At 34.0% G+C, this 24666-nt stretch overlaps 1 protein-coding gene across 1 annotated transcript in view; it reads right to left on the reverse strand.

The window, feature by feature from the left end:
* The window catches only part of FSIP2 (fibrous sheath interacting protein 2), an 89055-nt gene that overhangs the window by 21107 nt on the left and 43282 nt on the right, over window positions 1–24666 (reverse strand). Inside the window, exons 15-17 of the mRNA XM_006142703.1 lie at window positions 24291–24327; window positions 12735–21699; window positions 212–9696 (exon numbers count right to left, since the gene is read on the reverse strand). Coding sequence (XP_006142765.1) covers window positions 212–9696; window positions 12735–21699; window positions 24291–24327 — 18487 coding nt within the window. The remainder of the gene's footprint in view (window positions 1–211; window positions 9697–12734; window positions 21700–24290; window positions 24328–24666) is intronic.

A 24666-nucleotide genomic window follows, 5' to 3' on the forward strand; every position in this document is an offset into this window, starting at 1 on the left:
GCTCCTTTGAACATTTATAGGTATATATAACAAAGAAAGGAAATAAACAAGACTGTTTCTTCTGAATCTCCAAATGAGGCTTATACCAATTTTCCTATTGGACTGAGGAACAAAAACCATTCATCCTAATGTAACTATTGGAAGAAGGAAATCACAAAATGACCTTGTCTCATTATACACTCCTGCTTTTTGCCACTGCTTTTCCACTTACCTCAAACGGTTTTACATCTAGTCGTCCTGTCTTATTCAATGAGATACGTCTTTCTCTCTTTTTCCTTTCTGTGGTAGATGAATGTGAAGAGTAACTTTTCCCACTTATTGATGCTCTTCTCAGTTCTGCTATGCTGTGTCCAGTTCTTTTTAAACACTCAATCTTCAATTTCTCAAGAGGTTGAGTTTTTACAGAAATAACTGCTAAGTGTTCAGAAATAATACTTGGATCTATTTTGATTGGTTTTTTTCCTAAATGTGGAACTATTTTAACAGGAGTTTCCTCTTCAAATGAATCCTGATCTAACTCTTTGTAGAAGTCAGGGATCTTTTCAACAGCATGCTCTTGTGCCTTTTGCACAATTCTATTAATGTCTAGATCATACTGATTGGCATTTGAATTCTCTGAGATAACTGTATCTAACGAAAAACCTGAAATTTCATTGATAATTAAACCAGCCACTTTTTCAGGGAAGACTATGTTTGTATGTTTTATATCATCATAAAGTTCTCTATAGGTTCCAGATTGTTGGAGTATATTACTATAAACAGAATCAACAACCTTAGAAATCATTTCTTTATTTTCTAGGTATAAAAAATGTTCTTCAGAATCAGCAGCTACAAGAGTTATGTTACTTCTTGAAATTTCAGCTGTTACAGATTTTGTGAGTTGAGATGCAATTTTATTTAACTCAGACTTTGATAAATTTTTTGCATCTTTTTTTGACCCACTTGGCAACCTTACTAGTTTAGACAAAAACAAGGCCAATGCTTCCTCTAAAAAATTGACATCTAACATAGAACCTTTTTTGGATGGAAATTTTTCTTGTGATTTAAATTCATCAATAATTTTGACCACTTTTTCCATAATTTTGACCGCTTCCAGAACTAATTCTGAACTTGACACTTCTTCTTCTACTTGAGGTTCGAATTCAGAATTGGAAATCTCCTTCACCATTAAAAAGCCTATTATATCAGACAGGACATTGCTCTTACTCATTAAATCTTTAAATACAGAAGTATAAGAACCAGAGTGCTTTAAAATACTGGTATAAACAGAATTAACGACTTTTTCTATGGTTGCATTGTCACCCACAGGTATATTGGATGATTCCTTGGCTGATGGTATAAGTTTAATATTACTTTTAGAGATAAATTCTTGAACTGAGTTTAATATTTTTGAGGTTATTTTTTGCATTCCTTCTTCTAGAGATTTTGTTTCTTCATTCTGTACTTTGGGAAACCTAGATAAGAGCTTTGATAAAAATTTTACAGAAATTTCTTCTATTACATTGTAAGGCAATTTATGAGCCTGTGGTGGTTGAGGTGGGGAAACATGAGTAGTTTGGGTAACATCTTTGAGAATATTTTCAACCACGCTGTCAACTTCTGCACACTGGCATGGAGTTAACTCTCCACAAAAATAATTTTGCAACTGGTTGCCAGCCACCTCTCGTAGAACTAAGTCAACTATAGTTTCTGAAAGGATTCTGCATCCACTGGTTATACAATTTTGTATGCTCTCTTGAGATCCAAACTGTGGCAAGAGATTATTATAAATAGACTGAACCACCAATTGAATAATTTCCTCATCATTAGGATGTAAGGATTCTACGTATTGTACAATCATATCTTTATCTTTGGCGATCTCTGCTTCAACTGTATTTACTAACTTCATTTGAAAGAAATCCAATTCTGTAAACACATTGTTCTCAGATGCTTCTGCTTTGGAGTTGCATATCGTTGAGAAGATTTTAGATATAAGAGCAGAAATCACATCCTCTAAAAATGTATGAGGCAATATTATGGTATACGGTGATGATGTCTGACATTCTTTGTTGGTTGTTTGAGCCACTTTTTTGACTTTTTTAACAAAATCTTTTGATTCCAGAGGTAAGCATGCTGCAGCTGGGATCTCATTACCAAATATTAAATTAAGCTGATGCTCAAAAATTTCATTTATCACAGCACTAGTTAACCTTCTTGCTAAATTTCCCCTATTGCTGTTTATATTCTTACAAATAGAATATTGAGATCTATACTCCTTCAAAATACTGCAAATAGAGGAGTGAACAACTTTGTTAACCAATGACTTATCAAATGATGGCACTTTTTCCAGGAAAAAGGGTTTTTTAGGCATTTTATGCACATGTGAAATTTTATCCTCCGTTTTTATTTTAATGCTAGATGATGCTTCATCAGCAATTGTTTGTTTATATTTGGATGGTGCTTTAGGAACTGAAGACATTGTTTCCACAGGTGGAAAACACTGATTTCCCTTTTCTGGCCTAAATACCTTAATTTGAGCATCTGAAAATTCTTTTAACAGTGAATCAATAAGTTTCATAGCTGTGTCATAGAGTTCAGATTGATTTAGTTCATCATCCACATTTGTACATGTATGATATGTTTGTGCTTTTGATGATGAAGAAAAGATCAATTTGTTAACCAGTTCAGTGATAACATCTTCTAATAGTTTTGCAGGAAAAATTCCAACTTTACTTTCTGGTGGGTACTGAGGATGGTCTGCTTTACAAGAAAGGCTTTTATTTTCTTTCTCTTTTACATTTTCTTTCTCTTTCTCCTTCTCTTCTTTTTTCTCTCTCTCTTCCTCTTTTTCTATCTTTTTCTCTTCAGCATGGACATTTTTATTAATTGAGGCAAATAAATCATTTTTTGCAATAGGCTGTATAGAATCCTTGCCAGTCTCTTGAATTACATTTAAGTCTTTATCCTCTGAGAGGCTTTTGCTATATCTCGATTTTGAAAAATCTGCTGACTCTTGATCAGAAGATATTTCTAAAATATTGTCATAAATATTTTCAATGACATTTTGAACACATTCGTAATCTGAGCTTTGTTCTTCAACCGTATCTATTTGGGCTGGCACATTTCTCTTCTCATTGTTTGGCTTTTGTGTTACTACCTTTAAAGATTTCTCTGTTGCATCCTCCATATTTTTTACCTTGAACTTCAAAGATGATAATTGAAAGGGTTTGTCTTCTTTTTTAAATAAATCCTTTGTATTGTCAATCTTTTTATCATCATCTATTTCAAAGTTTCCTCTGAGTACTTCCTTCTCAAATTCTGTATCATCAGTAACTACTGAAAAATGTTCATGTATTTTACCACCTTGATCTTCTTTATCTTTTAGGGATAATTTTGTTTTCTTCTCAGTTTCATTATTTGTAAGTGTTTTACTAAAATCTGATTCCTGAGTATCTTTACTTTTTACACCAGCTGTTGGCGCAGTAAGTTTCAACACATTTTCACTACAGTTTTGAATGTAAATTTCTGCTTTGTTTTCATCCTCCTTTTTATTTGCTGCACCTGAAGTTGACCCTGTTAATTGGTTAGTCACGTTGCTTTTCATAATGGTAGTTATAGAGGTAAGTATTGGATCTTGGATGTTGCCTTTTTTCATTGATGTGCCCTTGCTTTTGAAACTTTTATTTCCACTCACTGCGCTTCTATCTATTTTCAAAAGGTCCATTGCATTTTTCTCATCTAAGGTTAAAGAATTGTTTTTATATAAATTTTCTGGTAAAGTAAGTTCATTGCCTCTTAGGTATCTGTTTATCTTTGTAGAGGTTTTCTGTGGTAGGTGTTGAACTCTTTGGGTGATGTTTTCTGGATCTAGAAATGAAAAGAAAGTAGAAGACCAGTCTCCTGAAAAAAGTGGTTGAATCTTGAATGCAGAGATTGCCTTCTGAGCTAAAGCAGCAATCATTTCTATAACAAAGTTACTTTTATTATCTTTCCGAATATCATTAGGTTCATATTTTCCTATGAACTGATCATACACAAAATTAGATATTTTGTCAACTGTGTCTTTATCAACTGGTGGGAAAGAAAACATTTCTTCAGCATTTGGTAAAACTTTAATTTCACTTTTGCTAAATTCCTTTATAAGAGAATTTGCAAATGTTATAGCTAAGCCCACAATATCTGGTTCTGGCATTTCATTTTTCTTAGAATGTTCAGTAATAGTTGGGAGAGAACAAAATTTATGAACAAGGTCAACAATTACATCTTCTAAAAATGTAGCTGAATACAGAGAAGATTGTGTCTTTTTATTAACAGATTCCGCAAGTACTGTGTCATGGCCAGTATCAGGTAAGTCACTGGACAATGATTCTTCACCATGTAAAAATGGCTGTAAATGATGATCCATGATTTCCTTCATAATAAATCCAGCTATTTTACTGAGAAATGAACTTTCTTTTTTGTTTGCATTTTTCTGTACTTCAGCTTGGAATTCAGATTTTTGCCAAATATTACTACATATGGAGTCAACCAAATTCTCAATAGCTTCTAATTGTATACTTCCGGCATTCTCTTCCGCTGTGGCAAGTCGGATCTCATGTTCAGAAATTTCTTTTATAATTTCATCTGTCAGTGTTGAAACTGCATCCACACACTCGTGATCTGGTATAACCTCTTCTTCTTTTAGTTCAGTTTCAGTGTCAGTTGAAGGGAAGATATGGACTAGAAGCTTGTAAACCATATCTTCTAAAAGAGAACGAGGCAACACAGTAATACATGATGGCAAGGAATGGCTATCTTTCAAAAGGATGGTGAGCACATTTCTGATGATATTGTCAGCTCGAGGAGAAGAAAAGGAAGAGGACTCTAATTCTCCTGAAACTAATGATTGTACCTGGTAATCATAAATTTCTTCCAGTAGCAAATTATATATTTTCCTTCCAAAACGGATAGTATCATTTTGTATGACCCTGTATACTTGAATCAGAGATTTATATTCATCTAATATTTTTTCATAAATTGGGTTTACTGTATTTTGAACCATTTCTTGATATCTTTCTGAAAAACACAAATTTTCATCAAAGTTTTCTGCAACTAAAATCTCTGACGTGGTGAACTCCAGAACAATTGATTTTACTAATGTTGTAACAATGCCAGTAATTTTGGCTTTTGCTCTATCTGGGTTTTCAGCAGCCAAGACATTATGTGTGAATGCATAAAAAATTTTGCAAAGAAGCTGAGAAATTACTTCTTCCAAAAAAATAGCCGAGTTCACAATGAAAGATAGTTCTCTTTGTTTAGGATCTGTTGGTTTATGTTTATAATTTTGGTCAGCTGGAGCTGAAAGGAGAGATTTATCTCCAGATAAAAATGACTGAATATGATGATTAAAGATTTCCTTTATTATAAAACTTGCTATTTTAGAAACAGGTATATTACTTATGGCCTTTTTATCTTTCATAAGAGACTGGTATAAATCTGAACAAGAAAGATCAGCATAAATAGAGTCAGCCATTGACTGTATATCTTTTTCTGAGATCATACTTTGTTTTCCATTCCCCTGTTTTACTATACATATTGCATGTTTTGAAATTATTGACATGATTTCATTAATCAGCTTTATGACTGTATTACTTAAGTCTGATTGAGGAGTATCTGGATGTTCCATACTGGAGGCTAACGGACTCATCTGAGACATAAGCTGAGTGACTATTTTTTCTAAATGAGTATGTGATAGCATAGTAGTATATGTGGTTGAAGCTTGTCTTCGGAATCTTGATTTACTAATACCATATTGGACTCTCTTTATCAAAACATTAGCACTGAGTTTGGAATATGACTTACAAGGTAAATTTGCTATAAGATCTGGATCAATTTGAAAATCAAAAATTTCAGCCAGGATGATTTTAGTTACCCTTGAAGCCAAGGTCTTTGGGTCATTTAGAAAATATTTTTGGGGCATTATTTCCATTTCATATTCTTGCAAAATTTTACTGTATACCATGTCAATAATTTTTTTGACTTTCTCTTGCTCCACTGGGGGTAAATGCAATTGTTCTTCGGCATTGTCTATAATGCTAACTTGGGCTTTTGAGAATTCCTCTGTAATTAAATGTATGAGTTTTTCAGCTGCATCAAACAGTTCATCTTCTGAATCTTTTACTGTATTAGTTTGTACAATGCCTATCACCCTGTGGAATATTTTGCTTAAAACCCCAGATACCACATCTTCCAAAAAACTTGAGGAATAAACACTTGTATAAAATAGCTGCCTTCTTTCATCATCAAGATATGTGTAGGGTGAAGAAGGTAATGACTTTCTATCCACAAATGGCTGAAGATGTTGTTGACAGATATGTTTAATGATAAAACCTGCTATTCTGTCAATAAGAACATCATTACTGCTTGTGATATCTTGCTCAACTGATTCTTGAGACTCAGAATTTTGTAGAATGTTTTGAAATACTGAGTCAACAAGATGCTGAGCATCATCTTCTGAATAAACAAAGTTGGTTTCTTCTTCATCTTTTGAAAACCGAATTTCATGTTGGGATATTTTCATTCTGATATCACTGATTAAGTTGGATGCAATTTCATTGAAGTTTCCTCTTGGTCTGTCTCTTGGGCTTTCTATATTTGGAAGCATGCTAGATGCAGAAGGGAAGAATCTAGATAATAGTATTCTGATCATGTCTTCTAAAAATGTATATGGCAGTAAAGTGTTATATGGAGGTAAAATCTGACTTGGCGTGGTAGATTTTCTGATGTTACTAAGGATTTCTTGAACAATATTGTCAGCTGTTGAAATAGAACAGGAAGAAGTTTGCAAATCCCCAGAAAACAGTGGGTGAAGAAGGTAATCTGAAATAGCTGCTATAATTAAGTTGGTAATATTTTCAACAAAAATGTCAGTATCTTCAGACTCTTGATCAACATCAGGGTCTAGGCCATGTTGTTTCAAAACATTCCTATAAACTGAAGAGACAAGTTCATTCACAATATCTGTATCTACAGAAGGAAAAGACTCTTCTCTTTCACAGAGAGTAAGAATTTTAGCTTTGTCTAAATGATTGTTTATAGAGTTTACGATTTTTTGGGTCATGTTTTCTAGCTCAACTTCAGTGTTATGCTTTGGGTTGAAAATCTTTGATAAAAGTCTAGCAACAATCTCTCTAACAAATATATCAGGATAAATACATAATGGTGATAGCGTATGGGATCTGTTTGATTCTATTGCTTCTCTGAGAACCTGTTTAACCATGTTAGATACTTCATCGAGTGGGGTCCTTGGGCGAGGTAAAGACTCTCCACACAAAAAGGGGTGAAGATGATTTTCAATAATTTCTTGGATAATAAAGCTGGCTATTTGCTCAACTATGATTGGACTTCGACTGACTATGCTTTTCTGAATTGAAAGAAGGGAGTCAGACATTTTCAAAATATTACTATAAACAGAATCCACCATCTTTTCAAGGTTTTGTCCTGTATAAAGATATTGACTATCATATATAGTGAACCAAATGTTATGTTTTGAAATGGCTGACATAACCTTACTTATTATACAGGTGGACATTTCATTAAAATCTGAACTCATGACATAATTTTTTTCTAAATAAGAAGCCTTACTGGGTTGAGGAATGAGCTGAGATAAAAGCCTTTTTATGATATTTTCTAAAAATGAATGTGATAACATGGTGCTATAACCTGTTGAAGACCAAGGTTGTAATGTAAATTTTCTCAGGTTATTTTGAAGCTTCTGCAATATAGTTTTAGCATTGAGAGGGTAGTATGAATGTGGCATGAGCTTTTCCCTAAAACAAGATGGGAGTTGGTAGTCTAAAATCTCAAACAATATGCTACTGGTTATTTGTCCTGCAATTGGAGTATTGTCACACGACAGATTATTACCACGGGTCATTTCCAATTCATATTGCTGTAGAACATCATAATAAACTGAGTTAACAATCTTACTAATTGTATCTTTATGAACTGTTGGAAAACACAGCCTTTCTTCAGAATTCCGTAGAACAGTGACTTTTGCGTCGTTAAACTCATTCACTACTTTGTTAACAAGTAATGTATTCATGTCATTGAGATAGGACTCAGTGATATTCTTATTTTTGCCCCACAGTGAGGTAGAGAGATTAAAAAACAATTCTGAAATTATTTCCTCTAAAAATGTGGCTGAATAAACACCTGCATTCATACCTCTTTGATGTAACTTATTATGAATGGTTATTGTGTTCCTTTCTTTTGTTGTCTGTCTTTTAAGATCTGACACAGAAGATTTTATTGTATATTGCGTGCCAAATGGTGCTTGCATTCTGGAGCTAACAATATTGGGATTATTTAGTGATCCTGTCAAAGAATTACTGTTACAACTCATGATTTCTAAAGAGCCTTTACCTTGTCCTAATTCTATTAATTCTGGCCATTTCACCTTTGTGGAACTAGACTGTATTTCTCTTGTCCTAGGGTTTAAATGCCCATTTGCAAAAGGTGGGCTTTCAGGAGCTTGCTGTATACTCTGAGATAGCTTGTCCATCAATGATTTAACCAATCTGTGGGAAATAGTAGCAAGCATAGTGTCTGATGACAATAAATCTTGATCAATTTCTGGCAGATTTTCCAAAAGACCAGACGTGTAATCTCCTTGAAGTTGTTCACAGTCCGTTGCTCCCTTACAATAATCAAAATCTCCATCTTTTATACTTTGAAGTATTTTTAAAAGTTGACAATCTTCTGATGATATTTCATCAGAAAAGGGACCATTATCAAGAAACATAGTGCTTGTGAATTTTTCCAAAAGTGTTCTAACAAGTTTCTCACAAACAACATTGAGAAGAAAAACTGATTTGGGAGAGAGCCCTACATTATTTCTAAGTATGCTGTTATTTTGTTGATTATTTGGAGAGGAGAAAAATGTTTTTGCTATTTGACCAGAATCCAGAGCTCCATTTGAGCATTCATCTGGAGAAAATAAGTCTAAAACAATATTAAACACTTTATTGACTACTTCTTTGGATTCACGACTTTCTAGGCTACCAGCTAGGGTATCTAATTTACAAGCCAAGTAACTCAATTTATTCTTTTGAGCCAGTTGATCAGTTTGGTGAATAGATGATTCCTGATCTCTGTAGACTTCTTGTATTTTCATGGTATTAGTTTGATTGCTAATGGACTCACTGTTGCTTCTAATTATAGAAAACGACTTGTTTCTTACATTATTTTCAAAGTGATGAGTTATTCCTATTTCTTTGGACAGTACATGAATCACTCCTATTAAGAGATCTTGAAAAAGATCATCAAAGTCAGCAGAAGCTACTCCTGGACAGTAAATGTATTTTGCTTTTATGGAAACCATTTTCTGCGCAATGTTCATCTCTATAATCTTGCTATTGAAAAGGATTTCAACAATAATTTCAGAAATACTTAGAGCAAGTTCTCCAACAGAAATCGATCTGCTCTCAAACTTATGAGAATGAATTGAAATAATCTTGTTAAATGCTACATCTTGAATTTTCCGTGCTTTCTCTTGCTCTTTACTTTCTCTAGTGCCATCAGAAATACTTGAAATTAAATGGCAAATGACTGACTCAGTTAGATGCTCACAAAATTGATAGATCAAAGAATTATTGTATATGCTTCTCAGAGTCTGCTTGGATTCACATTTTGTCCTTGACAATGTAGAAACAATAGATATTTTCTCCTCAATGGAAACTTAAAAAAAGAAAACATTATCACTTTTAGCATGCATTGAAGTAAAATACATAAAATTCAGTATATTGGTAATTTTTACACTTGTATTTCAACTTTGGAGCACCCCATTAGGAAAGAAAAAAAAAACTAACAAAAACTCAGACTAGATTTTCCACAAATATTTATTGCTCATCTTGTGCAATCTTAATTTTATCCAGAAAATTGAAAAAAGTAGCTCCAGTGAATTCAAATATCTAAATCAAGTGCTGATATCTGCCTTTCTTTGATGGCTATGGGATCCAAAAATCTGTAAACCCTGAGGCAGGAAAAGTATTTCTAAATTTAGTGATACATCCTAGCATGACTCCAGTAATACCTAGAGGCATCAAAACAATTAAAAAATATTTTTAGTCTATTACCTGTTGATGATAACATGCATAGTATTCTCAACTGGACTGGTCTGAGAAGTAGTTCATTTTAGGTAAATTCTCTTTATGAGCCAAATGATGTGTAGTGATTGGATGTTTGAAAAAATGATAATGAGAACAAGAAATAATAATAATATGAATAAGAAGAAATGTGGTATTATCTATTGAAGATATTTTATAGTTTTATCAACTGTACTAGAGAGAAATGTTCACCTGTTGAAATATTTATTTTGTAAGACAAATAATAATGTGATTGAATGTATAAAAGACAATTAAATTTTAAAAAATCAAAAAAATCATAAAAAAATTAATGCTATGCTTTGTGTTGCTTTTAGGACATGAAAGAATTGTGTTGTAATATCGACTTGACTAAAATTCTAGAAAGATTAGTGATAAATCACAATGGCAATTGTCTTTTACCCCCAGATTATAGTATATCACAAAGAGGGCCAGCCAAGTTAGGCAAAGGTTTTCATTCTTTGTTCTAGTCAACGGGGTATCTGTTACAAATCATTGCCTCTTTGTTACGACCAAATTCTGTCAGTAGTAGCTAGAGCATTACGCTATCTTTTTTTTTTCAAAAAATTTTCAAGACCTAATGTTGTATTATACCTCTTCATGTAGAATCAGGTAAGACCCGAGGGACATGGACAGCTTTAAGCTGAAACTTGACTACTAGAGAATTTAGCTCTGTTGAGTTGAGGAGAGAAAAAGTATAGAATACTCCACTTGGAATAAGTGAAGGAAGGAACACAAGCAATGTCACTGGAAAGGCCTGGACATGTCTAAGTATAGAGAATAAATATGACAGAGAGAGCCAAGTGCTAGTAAGATAGAATTATGGATCTTCTCTTGGTTATTTTATTTATTTTATAACTTCTTTTTAAAATTAATTAGCTAGTTAATTAATTAATTAAGGTTAATTGACCAAAGAGGGAGGGAGGGATAGAGAGAGAGAGAGAGAGAAGAAAGCAAGCCACAAGGGAAGGGAACGGGGTATCTGTTATAAATCATTGCCTATTTGTTACGACCAAATTCTGTCAGTAGTAGCTAGAGCATTACGCTATCTTTTTTTTTCAAAAAATTTTCAAGACCTAATGTTGTATTATACCTCTTCATGTAGAATCAGGTAAGACCTGAGGGACATGGACAGCTTTAAGCTGAAACTTGACTACTAGAGAATTTAGCTCTGTTGAGTTGAGGAGAGAAAAAGTATAGAATACTCCACTTGGAATAAGTGAAGGAAGGAACACAAGCAATGTCACTGGAAAGGCCTGGACATGTCTAAGTATAGAGAATAAATATGACAGAGAGAGCCAAGTGCTAGTAAGATAGAATTATGGATCTTCTCTTGGTTATTTTATTTATTTTATAACTTCTTTTTAAAATTAATTAGCTAGTTAATTAATTAATTAAGGTTAATTGACCAAAGAGGGAGGGAGGGATAGAGAGAGAGAGAGAGAGAAGAAAGCAAGCCACAAGGTCAGGGACTTGAACCACAGTCAGCCAGTGCCCTTAGCCACCATGCCACCTGCCAGCCCCATGTTTTATTTATTTTCTAAGATCAATTCATCATGCGTAAATAAATTCTGCTTATGAATTTGTAATGAAATTGCATATATGTCCACTTTGACAATAGTGATTTTAAGCAAGGAAAATAGTCTTTTTGCAGGTGTATAGGATTGTTAATATGTGTTCTCTTTTTTGAATGATGGACAGATGATGTCTCTGAAGCAGTACTGTAAACACTTGCTACTGGTAATTGATAGCTATTATAGTAATATTGGATTGAATTTTATAAAATTGACAATGATCAACTGTTTTCGATATACAATAATGATTATTAGACATAGTTCAATCTATACTAATGAGTATTCTTAGAAAGGAATGCAAACATAATTCTTATGAGAACATGTGCAACTATTAAAAAAAAATTTACGTCAGAATACTGGAACACAGGGATCAGCAGTTAGCATAATGGCTATGTCGCTGGACTCCCATGTAGTTGACTGCAGTTCACATCCCAGACCCAGTGGCTTGGAACTCACGCCGGGCGCCTGTGTGTGTGTGCCCAAGATCCCAAGAGGAGAATGGAGGAGGGGGCATTGTGGCGCAGCCATCCCCCGGGGGCAGGTGATTTCTCACTTTCTATCTCTCTGCCTCTCTCTGTCTTTCTGGAGCGCACAATGCCCTATAGCAAAAACCTCTCCCAAAACAAACAAAAATGATGAGGATTTCAACTATACACTTTGAAAAGAGGTTGAATAACTTCAATCAATTAAGTATATATACCACATAATTATAAAGAAGGCATACATAAAAACTTAAAATACTTTAGAATTTTGCCTCAGGCTCAACCAAGATCCCTGACTTTTAAAATAATCTGATTTTTTCTCTCATCTGCAGATAATAGAAAACTGAGCAGCACACCTTTCAATTTCAAACCACACAAGCATTTATCATTTTAATTTTTTAAGTGTACTGATAAAGAGCAATTAAATAATCACCCAACCTCTAAGGTTATATTCAGGAAACACTGAATAAATCTTCTTGGATAGATCTTTTAAGTATGTCTTATACTACTTTTTCTTAAATTATGCTAACTTTTAAAGCAAATTATCTCTTTCTTACCTCTAGTTTTGAAGTTCTTAAAATATGTGACCACTGATGTGGTGACATGTCTTGCTACCAAATGAATTTCATTCGGACCCAGTTCATGATCAGCAAAAGCAATGACTTCAACTTCTTTCAGAGTCTCTATTTTCTTTTTCTTTGAATATTTCTTATTTTGCCATTTTTGCAATAAGGAAACATTTCCTCTGCTGTCTTCAGGGTTTCCATTTTCTTCTTCAGAAATACAGTTGATTTTTTTATCCCAAATTCTAAGCAGATTTTTCTCATTCTTTTCTCCTCCAGATATTTCAGACAAAGTATTTTGCTTTGGTATGAAAAATGGTTTCATGGTCTCTGTGCTTTCATTAGTATGTGGTTGACTTGGAAAGCCATAGTTGGACAGTACAGTATTGACAATGTTTTCTGCAGCTAAACATATTTTGAGTGGAGAAACTGCTGTCTGAATTTGGTTTGGCTCAACCCGTGGTTTAATGGTCTCATAATGAAACACTCTTGGATTTTCACCTTTTCCCATTTCTATGAATGACATTACTTGCTGTAATGATGCTTCCGTAGAGTCATTTGCTTTCTTAAACATTTTTTGTAAAACACTGCCTTCAGGGAGAAAGTTATTTCCTCTCATGGCCTCGTCCACATGGCCAAAGTTAGATTTCTTTGGGCTGTGGTCTCGTATTTTGTTTCTAGAACATGGTGATATAGTTTCTGAATCAGGCATTTCCATTGGCTCTGAGATTTTAATCGTATCTTCTAAAGAGGATCTGATATATGAGGAAAAATTGGCTGGAACTCTGTACTTTGCTTTAATATCTTCCTCTGCATAGAACACCAAACCATCTACATTCACTTGTTGAGGATTATTTCCCAAACTAGCTTCCTTTGACTTTGATGTGGGCATTTTTATTTTAGATGCTAATTCAACCTGATTAACAATGTAAGCATTTTCAGTTCCAGGGAATGTACTTTCCTTTGGAAGGTTTTTGATCAAAGATTCACTGAAATTGGTACACTGGTCCATTAGTGTGCCAATGATCTCACTTGCTACAGTGTTCTCTTTCAGTATGCTAATTGAAGATGGCTCCATTTGGCTTATTTCTTTGTCTAATTTGTTTTTAATTACACCAAGCATGTCATTGACAATAGTAACAGCATAGGTAAGTAATTCTGAATGGAATGAATGAGCCTGGAGGAGGGTGCTCTGTATGTTATCCTTGGAAATAGTTGTACTTGATTTGGATTCATCAGCAAAGTTTTTCAGTGGTTGTAATTTTGGCAACATCTTTTTGCTTAATAATCTCTGTTGGACAGGAAAGAGATTTTCTATAGGCAGTTTGACTATTTCAGAAAACTCGTATTTAGAGATATGTTTAAACTGTAAGTCCACAAATGACTCTAACATGTTTAAAACTCTTTCTACAATATCTCGAACAACATGGTTGCTAGAGCTCATAGAAGTTTGTTCATTTGTCTTTGTGTTACAGATTGGTAAACTCCTGAGGCTCTGCTTGTTTGGAAAGCCATATTTACTTTTAGCAGAAAGATGTTCTTTCTTGTTTGCTAGTGCTTCTTTACTATCTGGCGTAGGCATTTGAGACAAAAAGCATAGCTGTAATTTTTCAAATAGCATTTCAACAATTTCCCTTCCAAACATATTAATTTGTGCTTTAGTATTCTTGGCCCTAGGAGAAACTCCTTTAAAGTGATTATAGAACCTGCTTTTATAATCCTCAAGAGGAGGCAAATTTAAAAGTGAAAGAGAATATTCTAATTCTTTGGCTTTTATTGAAATTTCAGTCAAAACATTTTCAGCTATCATCAGTAGCTTACATTTTTCATTTTCCATGTCATTTGACTCTGTTTGCCATTTGTCAAACATTTTTTTAAAAATACCTTCTTTCGGAAAGATCTGTTCTAGCTGTGAAGATACATTCTCTAAGTAAAAACATGCTTGTTGTTTGGCAAGGGACCCTGAATCTTTGTTTCCCTGTGAAAGTTTGAGATCATTCAAATATGAGAATTTTGTTGAATGAGCCATATTGTGGTTATTCATAGCATATAATTTTTGCAAAACTGAACTAACCATTTTACCTGCTGCCATAATTTGATCAGATGGCAAAGCTTTTATATTTGCCATTTCTCTAGTTTGCTTCACTTTCTCAAATTCTTTCAAAATTATTTCTAAGATAATACTTATTATATCCTTGGCATATGTTTTTAGTTCTGAAGTGGGCAGCCTTTTTTCCAGTAAGTTTTTGGCATCTCCTATTGATAGGACATGTGGCAATCCGATGGCGATCTTAGACTGGGTTTCTCTGAGAGTCTTCTCTCCAAGACCAAACTTGGTCTTGCTTTTGACCCTAGCACCACTAGGTCCTATGTGTGGTTTTGTTCTAAATTTGGGCAAAGGCGTACTTTTTGATTTTGCCTTTAAACTTGTTTTAAAGCCTAGTCTGGGACTGCTCTTAGGGCTGACTTTAGAACTATAGAGCCTTAGTTGTTGCAACTCATCAGAACAGCCTTCAGAGGACAAACATTCTTTAAGATGAAGTGAGATGAAATATGTGATCTTAGTAAGAACTATTTGCACTAAATCTTTCCCCACTTGCAATGGCGAATATTGACAAATATTGTCTTCTAACACAGAGACATTTTGACTGTCTGCATAAACTTGTGATATCACACATCTTGAGGGATTACTTCTTTTTTCTGTTTGGTTAGTTCCTCCAGAGTACGATGTGTTTATTGGCAAGGCATCATTGTCATCAGATGTTTCTGTTTCTCCTCTACTTTTGTTATTTTTGTATAATGACATTTCAACTACGGAGTACATTTTTCCTAAAACGCTTTCAACTATGTCATTTGCTACGCTGTTGATATGTGACTGAAAAACCAAATTTTGTGGTACGTCTGATGTTTTAATTTTAGAATTAGATGTAAAGTGGTGAAACTCATCAAACTGAGGCAATTGGCACATGATTTCCATTACTCTTTGATGTAACTTATTCAAAAGTTTTTCCACGGCACTGTGCAATTCAGTTCTTTCCTTTTGTTTTGATTCTCCATTTCTCATAAATATTTTCTCTAGAACAACCCTTTGACTTTCCTTTGCCATTGTCATTTGATTTTGTCCTAATGGACACTTTGAAAATAGAGACAATTCGATGTTTTCTTTCTCTCTGCATTCTGCCAATATTTCATTTGATGCAGTTAATTGTGAAAAGTTAGGATTCTCTTTTGAGTAAACACTAATTTCCTTTACAGATCTTTTGTCATGTAAAATCTTTAAAATACCATTGATAATTTCACTTACAATGATGTTTTCTTGGAATGCAATACTGCTTGGAAATGGATACCTCTTTTGGATTTCCAAGTCTAAGTCATTTTTAATAAGCTTCAAAATGGCACTGGAAATGATATCAGCATATTCCTTAAGGCTAGCTGGTGATAGATGAATTGTGGATCCAAGTTTTTCTCGGTAACTGGCAAAAGTTGAATCTGTGAACTCTTGGCTGAGAATGGTTTCAGTTGTTGATATTTTCAGGACATTTATATCTGATTCCACTTGGCTTGAGTCATGAAAGGCGGTGTCATCTGGTTTATAATTTTCCAATACTGGGCTAACAAATGACTTTTCTTTAGGCTGGAAATCAAGAGTAATTAACGAGTCTATTCTTTCTGTGGCAAAAGATTCTAACCTACTGAAAATAGTTTTAGTAATGAAGTTAGCATTTTCCTCACATGGGTCAGGAGCAAATTTCTTGGCATCTTCTTTTTCTACTACAGTTATTTGATTATTAGCAGAATAAGCTGATTTGTGACTTCTTGAACATGGAACACATTCTGTTTTTATTTTATTTTTTGACTGTTGACACTCTGCTTTTGGAAACATCTCACAGGAGGTTTGGGGCAATCTTGCAAATGTAGAATCTTTTGTATTTATGCCAAGCATAACAGCAGAATGGAGACTATGCAGAACGATATCCACTATATCACTGGATATCAAAGTGACATCTGATTTAGGAACTGAGGGTTTAAGAATAAACTTATTTGCACCCTTAATGAACATTTCAGAATTTGCTTCTGAATGTTTACCAGTTATGCTACATTTTAGAGTGGGTGTGGCAAATGAGAGGTTATTTTGATACAGTGTTTTTTTGTAAATATCACATAAGATATCTTCAATAGTGTCTTGTATTTGAAACTGAAGGATTTTTCGATATTCTCTCTTATTGACTAGCTTTTCAATAATATCTTCTTGCTGATATGCATCAAACTCTTTGTCAGAGTTGTTTTTGTCACATTTGCTCTTACATGATACAGCATCTAACACTGTCTCCACAATTCGACTTGCAATACTTTCAGAAACCACAACATTTTGAGTTAAGGAAGGCTTTTCTCTTTCTTTATCTAACTCATGTTTGATTCCTTCTAAAATTTTTCTAGCCACTACTTTTGCATAAGTATTTAATTTAGAGAAAGATCTCTGACATAACAAGTTGGTCTCTCCTGAACTATTATGATCTACTGGATAACAGGTAAATTGCTCATCAGAATACGTATCATTGGCTGATAATGGTTCTTTGCTCAATGGACTCTTATCCTGTTCACTAGTTACAGCCATTGGAACTGTGATGTTGACTTGGGGGCAAAAGAAAGATTTTACTTTACAAGTAGTAAAAGTTTCTAAATTTGTTAATATTGCCTGTATAATATCTTCAACTACATTTATCTTGCTCTGTTTGTCAACACTGAATCTGGACTGATGAGTCCAAGGATTTCTGTCCAACACAGTAGCAGAGGACTTTCCTTGATAGGTCTGTTCATGAAAAGAAACATTTGCTGAAAATGTGATGGTTTTTTGCCTATTTTCACTTACATTACGTTCAGTCACAGCAGCTGAATAAAGTTTATGAAATACAATTTTAACAACATTATCTGCCACTATGGTTACATCTGTATCAGATACTAAAGGATCCATTATTTTATTCATAAATTGAAGAGATGTTTGAGCATCAGGATTGTGAGGTGTGACACTAAAATGAGAATGGGAGAGAGGAAGCACATTTAATTGACTGATTAAAGTGCTTTGAAAAATTTCATTCAAAATATTTCTTACAATAGGGATTATTGGAGATTTATGTGGTTCTTTGAGTTTCATTTCGATTTTGTTTAGAGTTCTTTCTAGAACCCTTTGTTTAAGAGAATTAGTTTTAGTTTCTTCTATTATGGGTGTTGTCTCTCCAATGAATTCTTTCTCTGTATTTCCATCATCTTCTAGAAATGAATCTGATTCAGCTCCTCCAGGAAGAAAATTTCCGTAAGTTGGCCTATACCGGTAAGTTTCAATGCCACTCCCTTCGGATTCAGTTTCATTAAATATATCTGAGGATATTGCATCTAAAATTAAATTTACTATATTCTTAAGCATTTGTGTCTCAGGTGGCGGGTTTTTTATATTTGTCCTCAAATCAGGTGAGTTCATATTTAATTCTGTGTGAATAGCCTTCAAAATAGCACTTGATACCTTCTTCGCATGCATGAATAATGCAGACTGCAGTGGTTCTTCATGTGTGCCTGTGGAAACACTGGTACTTCCACATTCCCAGTCCATTTTATCACTCTTTTTATTTCCATCATTACTAACACCCAGAGTTTCTAAATTTCCATTGGCAAACCCTTCCAGTTTATCAAAAACCATACTAAGAATATCTGAAGCTACAGATTTTAGTTTATTTGAGTGCATTCCTTTTGTGTTCTCTGTTCTAGCAGTGATAGGGACTATATTTTTTGCCTTGTTTTTAGTAACTTCTGTATTACCATCCTGAATCATTCTGGAAACTATGTTGGAGATCATGTTGGTACATTTGGCCATCTCCTCAATAATTGAATCATATGATAGGCTGTCAATGTCAAGAAACTCTGAGACAGCATTAAACCCAGAACTTACAAAACTGGTATCTGTGTCAATACTACATAATTTTGCTAGGATATATTCCAAAATTGTTTTGGATATGAGCTGAATATTAGACTGCAATGCAACAGCCAATTCCTGATCTTCCTTCATCTTTTCTCTGTCTTGCTGACAACAGTGTGGCTGAGAGTGAGGATGTGTTCCAATTAACTTACTTAACATTTCATGGAGTGTCTCCCCAATTCTGTCCAACACTTGCAGTTTGGCATTTTCTTTGAGATCATTTCTATTAATGACACTGTGGATTGTACAAGGTGTAGCCAAAAGTTTGAGAAAAGATTTTTTATCCTGCTTATTTAGCAAAATCTTTTGTTTATCAATGTTGTCAGATTCACATGAAGTTGCAGACATTGGCTTATCTTCAGGAGGTAAGATATTTCTTTGATCTGCATGTCCATTTGATAACAGATCACAAATAAAAGTTAATAATGGACTTGATATACTCTCATCATTCAGATTTGTTACAAAGGATTCTAATTTCTTGTCAGCATTGACAAAAAGTCCTTTACCTGTGAGGGATTTGGTATGGTCTGCCACAAGATTTAGTTTTTCCTTATTCAGTTCCAATTCATTCTGGATTGCATGCAAAACAATGTTTACTACTTTAGTTGTATAGGTACTAAGTTGAGATTGTAATGAAGATTGCTTGTCAAGGGAAGATTTGAAGTCCATTTGCAATTTCGGACAAACAAAGGACTTTAGCCTTTTAAAAATTGTATGAATGATCTTATCACCTATGTGATCCACAGGTTTAGGTTCACTTTCTCCAGAGTTTAACCAAGATGAATTTTCAGGTTCTACATTAACTGAAGATAAATATTTCATTTTCTTTTCACTGTCAAACCATATTTTTAATGGCTTTTTATTTGGTGCCTCTTTGAACATATGGGGACTAACAGAATTATCTAGAGAAGTTTGATGAACTGATGATGACATAGAACTTTTAGTGGTATTGGAAATGAAGCTTGATGCCTTATGAAGTATATTTAACACAGCCTCTGTTATTTCTTGAGCCACTGTACTAATTTCTGACCTGGAGAACATCTGGTACATGCATTCTCGATGTGACAGTTTTTCTGAAACATGTACTGAAGCTTCTTTGCCAGTACGGCTGTCTGAGTGATCAGGAGGAACAGAAGATAGGTCCTTGAGCAATTCTCTTAAAATACTTTTAATTATGTTTTCTGAAGCCTTTTGTATTTGATGCTTTTGATCTTGATTAAAAACTGGAATGTCTTTACTTAAACAGGGTTTTTCCATGAAAATATCTTCATTATTAGATGGTAACTCAGTCTTTAACCCCCAATCATGAAATGCAACTTTGTTTTGAGAAGCAGGCTTTGTAGGTGGTTTGATATTTCTTTTGTACTCAAAACAATTGTTTCTCTTTTTAAACCAGTTTTCGGGAATCTGCTGTTGTAATTTTGCTTTTTCATCTTTGAAAGATGAATCAAGCACATTTTCCACAATTTTTTCTATTTCTTCACTATCATCTTCAGAATAAAGAACCATGCCTGGAACATTAATAGGTGGAAATGGTCTTCTGGATCTAGGTTCCTGAGAAAATCTAGTGCCAATGACTCTGTACTTTTCTTCAATATCCAATGGATCTCTTAGTTTAGGTCGTTTGCTTTTTTGAACTCCTGCTTTCACTGGCTCCTGATGGAGCTCCGTGAAGATATCATCGAGTAGTCGAAGGAGTACTACTGTTTCTTCAGATGCAATAAGTCTCTCATTATTCAGTTCAGTTTGTACATAACCTAGGATAGTACTGACTGCATCCTCTATGTAACCAAGCAAAGAGGACTGGGAAAAAATATTTGTAATTAAATGTTGTATTTCTTCTTTGACAATTAAATTAGATGCATTAGGTTTAGAACTAGATTGTTTTTCACCATCTCTTTGAAGGCATCTGTAAGCTGGGTCTGTCTTATTTTGCTGATGGTAAAGTTTACCTGTATCTTCAAAATGAGGAAGTTTGTTTTGCTGACAAGATGTCAGTGTCATCAGCTTTTCTAAAATGGTGTGCACCATATCCTCTGCTATTTCACACATAGGTTCCAAAGTATAAGGTGGTGAATCTTTTAAAACTTTCTCATTTGGTAATATGAGACCTTCCCCACTGGTTGTTACGCTTGGCATACCGTCATCTGACAAATCTTCTTGTGAAAATATCTCTACACACTTTTTCTCAACTGCACACTCTAGCTTCTCAAGCATATTGTCCACAATTTCAGAAGCTACTGAACAAATATCAGCATTGGAGAGCAAATCTTCTTTTTCAGGCTCGCTTTGGTCAACAAAAACTTCAGCAGTGACAGAAGAGAGGGAGGGAATGGCCTGAGTTAAATCAGACATTGTTTCTTGAAAAATGCTTTCTAAAATCAATTGAGTTTCCTCTTTCAAGTGACATTTAAAATTAACAAAAACATTCTTTAAATTCTTTATCTCCTCCATGGCTTTTGCTTTTTTATCATAAAACAATGGACTCCCTAGGCCATCTGTTTCAGTGGTAGCATCTTTAGACTTTTTGGTGCCTGTTTCAACTGATGCTAAAAGTTGACTATCAGATTTGCAACTTCTGACCTTAGGATATGAATATATTAAGTTAGCTTTATTATATTTCAGTCCAGAAGTTATAGATTGCCCTGTCTTGTGATATGTTTTTCCCACAACTGTTCTTTCCATGTGGGCAGAGGCTCTTAAAGGTGTGGTTGGTCTCCTTACTGACACATCAACTGAAAATGCACAGGGCTCTGCATGAAATGTTTTTGTTGCTGCAGTTGTGTAACTACCATATGTAAACTCTTCACTGCATGTGCTACAGAAACTTGAACTATCTGAAGAAAGGACAGAGTCATCAGACACTGGGTATGTATGATTTCGCAGCCTTTCTTCATACTTCGTGATGGCTGGGTATAGTATACTGGTCACTGTAGCCACGACCCAGGTCATTACATTCTGAATTATACTATTCAATTCTTCAGAAGTTACCTGGAAAGGAGGCAGGCAAGGATGAAAAGAAAGTCATGCAACAATTTATATTCTGGAGAGAGAAGATAGTATTTAATTTTTTATATCAAACAATGTACAGCTAGAATAGCATCATGGTTTATGTAGAACATATAGACAAAGAATGTATTTAAAATTTTAGATTAATACCAAGATACTTCATTCTGTAATATGATAAAGTATTTTCTGCATAGATATAATTTTATTCAAAGTCCCTCAAAAGTCTCCTTCTCCTTCAGCATTTATTGCTGGGATAAATTAACTTTGGGTTAAGGAAATAGTTGCTAAAGTGTTATCTAGGCATATAGCATGCAAATATTTTGGCAAGTGTGGTTCTTATGATGCTGTTAAAGTTTTTAAAGTTGCACAAAATTTTTTCTAATGAAATATTTCTCAAAACAGATGCAGTCATTATGCAGTCATTATATTTGATGCAGTCATTTTATTAGATATGAGGCTAGAAGATAAACTACCACCTACCTCCCCATTCCCTTCCACAAGGCTAAGACTATGACCTGTGTATATGGAAGTGACTTAAGCTAATTGCTAAGAATAATTTGACAGACAGTAATAAAAGTTTATGCTTTATAGAAATTGAATATTTTGATACTCAACAGCGAGTATCAGTGAAAACTAGCTTAGACAAGAGAACTAAGAGCAGATGATGAAGTGAAAAATAACACTTTAGTTTTCAAATTATTAACTAGACTAGTGAGAAATGTACACGTGTCAGAATATTCACTTTGCAAGCTAAGTAGCATGTGATTGAATGCATAAAATAAATTGAAATTTTAAAAAAAAATTAAAGGAAAAAGAAAGTTAAGTTAGTGGTATAAAAAAATAGCTAACCTAAGAGGTGTGAAGTGGGGGCTGGCAGGTGGTGTGATTGTTGAGGCACTGAACTCCCACATGGCTGACTATGGTTTGAGTCCTGGAACTGGTGTCTTGCTTTCTCACTTTCCCTATCTCTCTGTATCTCTGGTCAAACTAGAAAATAGTAACAACAAACAAGTAGATAAAATAATATTTTTTTAAAGAAAAAAACAGTATTTTAGAATTAAAAATAATAAATCTATGGAGGCTGAGCAAGGACATGGAAGTGGGAGGAATCCTTAGTAGGAGTTGAAAGTATAAGGCCAGGAACCAGATATGAATGACTGCTTCCTTAGTGGTCACTGGTGTTACTATAGATTCAAACTGGTTCAAGGATAGAAACAGAATGCACCTGTAGAATGTCTACAAAACTCTACTTACTTACTGAAAATATATTTGGAGCTTGCAAAGGTCATCTTGTTTATAATAAAGTAGCAGGGTTTTTTCTTATTGTTATAACTCTTAAAACATACATTTTATAAACACGAGAACTTGGCAGCAAATCCTGGAAGGCTGGTATGTAGGCACCAGTGTAAACAATATCACTCCTGTAATGGGGCTGTTCACACCCAAACTATCCCCCAAACTAGTCTTTTTTAATGTTTCAGGGCTACATTTGAAGAATATTTAACATCTGTGCAGCAAACTCTCTTGGTACATTTGAGAGCATACAGGAATCCTTGGAAAATGTCATTTTATCTGGCTACAACACCAATATCCTAACGTATGTTTAATTGCTTATTGGACAGATCATGGCTAGTGCTATAAAAAACAATTAAGTATGACAGCATATGTTGTAAAATATTTTTCATGCATAAACCCATTTGAATAAAATATTTTAAAGAATAAAACTTAATTTTAGCAGAATTATTCTAAATAGACAATAAAACATATAAAATATAAACTAAGACTACTTATATATATAATTACAAGACATAATAAGTAATAGATATACATTATTATTCTTAGCTTAAGTGTAGAAAATAGTGCCCAAGCTGGATGTACAAACAAGGGGCATTGCTAAAGTTTTCCATGCAGTGAAACATGGTAAATAGAAGCTTATTTTTCAATTGTTTCCCATTATTCTAGTAAACTAAGAAATACTACCTTGAGTCAATATTTTTTTTTAATATTTGCTGGAATAGTATGTCATACCGTATCTTGTTTTCACACTTCTGCTCTTTATTAACTTATCTGTCTAGATCCAGAATTGAGCTTTATAAAAATATATGAGCTTATCTTTGCCTGTTCCAAGTATCAGCTCATAGGTGATTGGGTACCTTTTTATGTACTAGGTCCATTCCCTTGAAATATGCTAAAGAAGAATCCAGGCATTCCAGCTTCCCTACTACTGAACTGACCAGAAATGTTTGCAGTCATGTTAATTAGTGGTTTCCCATGATACAATGGACTGTGATGTTCAATGCTGTTCACTGTAGCATGGTGCCTTAATGTTCTCCCATTCTATGAGACCCTTTTCTGAGGGGCCAACATTGTCTGCTGATAACAACTTTGGGTCACCACAAAATACAATAATTAACAGAAAATAAAATTCAATGAAGTAAAAAGAGCAGAGAAGGAGACCAAGTAATATCAATAAAGGACTCTCAAAGTTACTTGATTCTCAATATTTTACTGTTATGACAAATTGTTCAGAATCACTAATATGCTGCATTATGAGAAGATTTTATAATACATACTTTTTCTTGCCAGCAATTTTGTAAGAGGTTCTCTTGCCTATAATGAAGATTGAGTGTTTAATTAGTTATTATTTAGTCAAGAATTTCTGAAACTTTCCCCAAATTTCCAATGTAGTCATTTTATTTTTTTCTTACATTTCAGAGTTTCTCTACAGAATTCAAGAGGAAAATTAAACTTAACTTTTTGTCAACTCCTCAAATTTACCTCCTAAAGTATCAGTTCCTGGGTTTAGATATATGCTTTATGACTTATGGGATACCAACTATTGATGCTACGTAAATCATTTATTCAAATGCCTGCATGTTTGAGGTACGTTAGCAATGCTTACTTTTTGGTTCTCTAGAAAACAACATAGGATTTGTAGGGCAAGGTCAG

Source organism: Tupaia chinensis, unplaced genomic scaffold (genome assembly GCF_000334495.1).
Source record: "Tupaia chinensis unplaced genomic scaffold, TupChi_1.0 Scaffold000079_1, whole genome shotgun sequence".
Classification (NCBI taxonomy): domain Eukaryota; kingdom Metazoa; phylum Chordata; class Mammalia; order Scandentia; family Tupaiidae; genus Tupaia; species Tupaia belangeri.